This window comes from Arachis duranensis, chromosome 1 (assembly GCF_000817695.3).
Source record: "Arachis duranensis cultivar V14167 chromosome 1, aradu.V14167.gnm2.J7QH, whole genome shotgun sequence".
Lineage (NCBI taxonomy): Eukaryota > Viridiplantae > Streptophyta > Magnoliopsida > Fabales > Fabaceae > Arachis > Arachis duranensis.
Window position 1 is genome coordinate 23,165,295 of NC_029772.3, and position 2,885 is coordinate 23,168,179.

A 2,885-nucleotide genomic window follows, 5' to 3' on the forward strand; every position below is an offset into this window, starting at 1 on the left:
TTCAAGAGAATCCGGAAGGCTAAACCTTGTCTGTGGTATTCTGAGTAGGATTCAATGATTGAATGACTGTGACAAGCTTCAAACTCGCGATTGTGGGGCATTAGGGACAGACGCAAAAGAATCACTGGATTCTATTCCGACATGATCGAGAACCGACAGCTGAATAGCCGTGCCGTGACAGGGTGCGTTGAACATTTCCACTGAGAGGATGGGAGGTAGCCACTGACAACGGTGAAACCCTTGCATAAGCTTGCCATGGAAAGGAGTAAGAAGGATTGGATGAAGACAGTAGGAAAGCAGAGAGACGGAAGGGACAAGCATCTTCATACGCTTATCTGAAATTCCTACCAATGAATTACATAAGTATCTCTATCTTTATCTTTATGTTTTATTTGCATATCACCATACCCATTTGAGTTTGCCTGACTAAGATTTATAAGGTGACCATAGCTTGCTTCATACCAACAATCTCTGTGGGATCGACCCTTACTCGCGTAAGGTTTATTACTTGGACAACCCAGTACACTTGCTGGTTAGTTGTGCGAAGTTGTGTTTATGCCATGGTATTGAACACCAAGTTTTTGGATTCATTACCGAGGATTATTTGATTTGTGAAAAGTATTGATCACAATTTCGTGCACCAAATTACGATATTATTATCATTGACAAATTTATTTAATATAAAATGGTGTTGTAACAGGAGTAATGAAAATGGAGGATTTCTCATCATACTGTGCAGGCACAATATTCGCTAACGAAATGGCTATGGCCTCTCCATTCTCTTCATTGGAACATGCAATTACGGTTGTCAGAGACATATGGTACCGTAAGTTGAATGTTAGGTCTTGGTTGGAGGCTATATCAGGACGATCTTGTTCTAATGAATACTTGGAAATGGTGAACGAAGCTACTATGCAGGTCTGTTCATTAGTCGTACCCTTAAACACTTGTGTTAAACATTATTTGATTAATAAGTATTTTACTTTGATATATGCGTACAACATTTAACCAATGATAGTTGTTACGTTCATGCTAAAATTTGTAGGAACTTAATAAATGGGGATTAAGGTACAAGGAGAAATTTGGCTATGTTTTTGTGACATTTGTAGTTTGTAGGACATCTGAAGACATACTTGCTGAATTAAAGGTTAAATAAATTTCTAGCATAGAAAGTGAATTACAGAGACACAATATGCTTTACAAAAAAGACCATCAACTATACATTTTATTATGGTGCAGATGCGCTTTAATAACTCGCATGGTGTTGAGTTGGAGATTGTTTCAACAGAGGAATTGAAGTATATAGAACGTGCTATTAGAGAGCTTCTTTCCATGAAATATGTCCAAACTACCGATGAAGGAGATGGTAATAGTTAATTTTGTATTTGTTAATTTTGAAAGTCCTCTTTCCATAATTCCACAATTTTTTTCCTTAATAACTAGGTAATGACCTGGAAGTTATCAGTATCTTTTTAGTAGATTTATGTGTTGTTGGTTGCATGTTCATATATTAAATGTTAGCTGAATATTCAAGCGAAATAGTTGCTGACACTCTAGATGGAGCAGACACTGATTCAGAAGATGATTTAGATGCTATCTTCTCTGGTGGATATGACATCTCCAAGGATGTTGAGCTCAATAAGGTTCCAGAAGACAATAAAACTTTAAACACCCAACATAGAGAAGATGTCGTATATGCTGCAAAAAGGGGTTTTGATCTGAACAAGTTGCCATAGTTTGGAGATGACTTATCAGATCTATAATCACGTCACTACAGCGAATTTCTAACAGAGTATTTCTGGCCAGGTCAATACGATGTTGATGAGAAATTTTTTGACTCAAAACTTATTTGTCTACTTTAGTAATTCTGATTTTTATGCTCCACTGAACTTTGTTTTGAGTTTATGAATTCGAACGTTCACTTGATTTTTATGTTATCATATATGGTTGAATACAAACTCAAAATGGCTGATAGTACAAGAGAAAACCTGATTCGTTAATTTATTTTTAGTTATTCATTTATAAATATTTTTTAATTAATGAATTATTTTTTATGTAACACAAAAATGAAAATTTATTTAATGCATTAAGTTACAGTATTTGAAACATGTTTTTTCAGTTAAAAAATAGCGAGGACTAGAATAGTTTTTAGAAGGCAATAATGTTTATACAAAAAAAAAATCAAGTTAAAAATAATTTTACAGCGGTTAGAAAAAAACCGCTGCGAAATGAGTATCAATGTATTCAACAACTGTACATTTTGCGGTGGTTACAGAAAAATCACTGCAAAATGAAATTATTTGGTAGCGCATAATGGGTACATTTCGCAGCGGTTACCAAAAAACCACTACAAAATGAGATCATTTGGTAGCGTCTCCTAAAACTGCCACAAGAACCGCTGCAGATTCTATTTAACAGCGGTTGAGAAAAACCGCTGCTAAATATCTGCCGCTATCTGCTGATTTTCTTGTAGTGAATAAAGAGAATAAGTAATGATAATAATAGTAATAATATATATATATATATAAAGACAACTACGATATGGAGACACAGTAGTTTCCAATGACACACTTTTTTAAGTTTAAATCACATTCTTTCATATAAATTGGAAAATCTAATTTTCTCTATCTCAAAAACTCATAACACATAAATTAATTTTTAATCTTAAACTCTAAAACTTAAATTTTAAATAACATAATTATCAGAACCAAATTAGTAATTGATTCGATCATATAACCAATTCACCGAATTATTGGTTTAACTGATAAATTATTGATTCAATCGGTTAATTCAGTCATAATTAAATAAAAATATAAAATTATAAAAATTAATTAAAATCAAAAGTTAAAATTTAAAATGTATATCTTTACAAGTATATTAATAGC

The 2,885-nt window shown here is 32.9% G+C and overlaps 1 protein-coding gene across 1 annotated transcript; it reads left to right on the top strand.

Annotated features, from left to right (window-relative positions):
• Nucleotides 1-705: 705 nt before the first annotated feature.
• Nucleotides 706-1,736, top strand: LOC107482094 (uric acid degradation bifunctional protein TTL-like). The gene is made up of 4 exons (XM_016102488.2): nucleotides 706-918; nucleotides 1,046-1,147; nucleotides 1,240-1,366; nucleotides 1,522-1,736. The coding sequence occupies exons 1-4, from the start codon at nucleotides 706-708 to the stop codon at nucleotides 1,734-1,736; spliced, it is 657 nt and encodes a 218-aa protein (XP_015957974.2).
• Nucleotides 1,737-2,885: the final 1,149 nt, after the last annotated feature.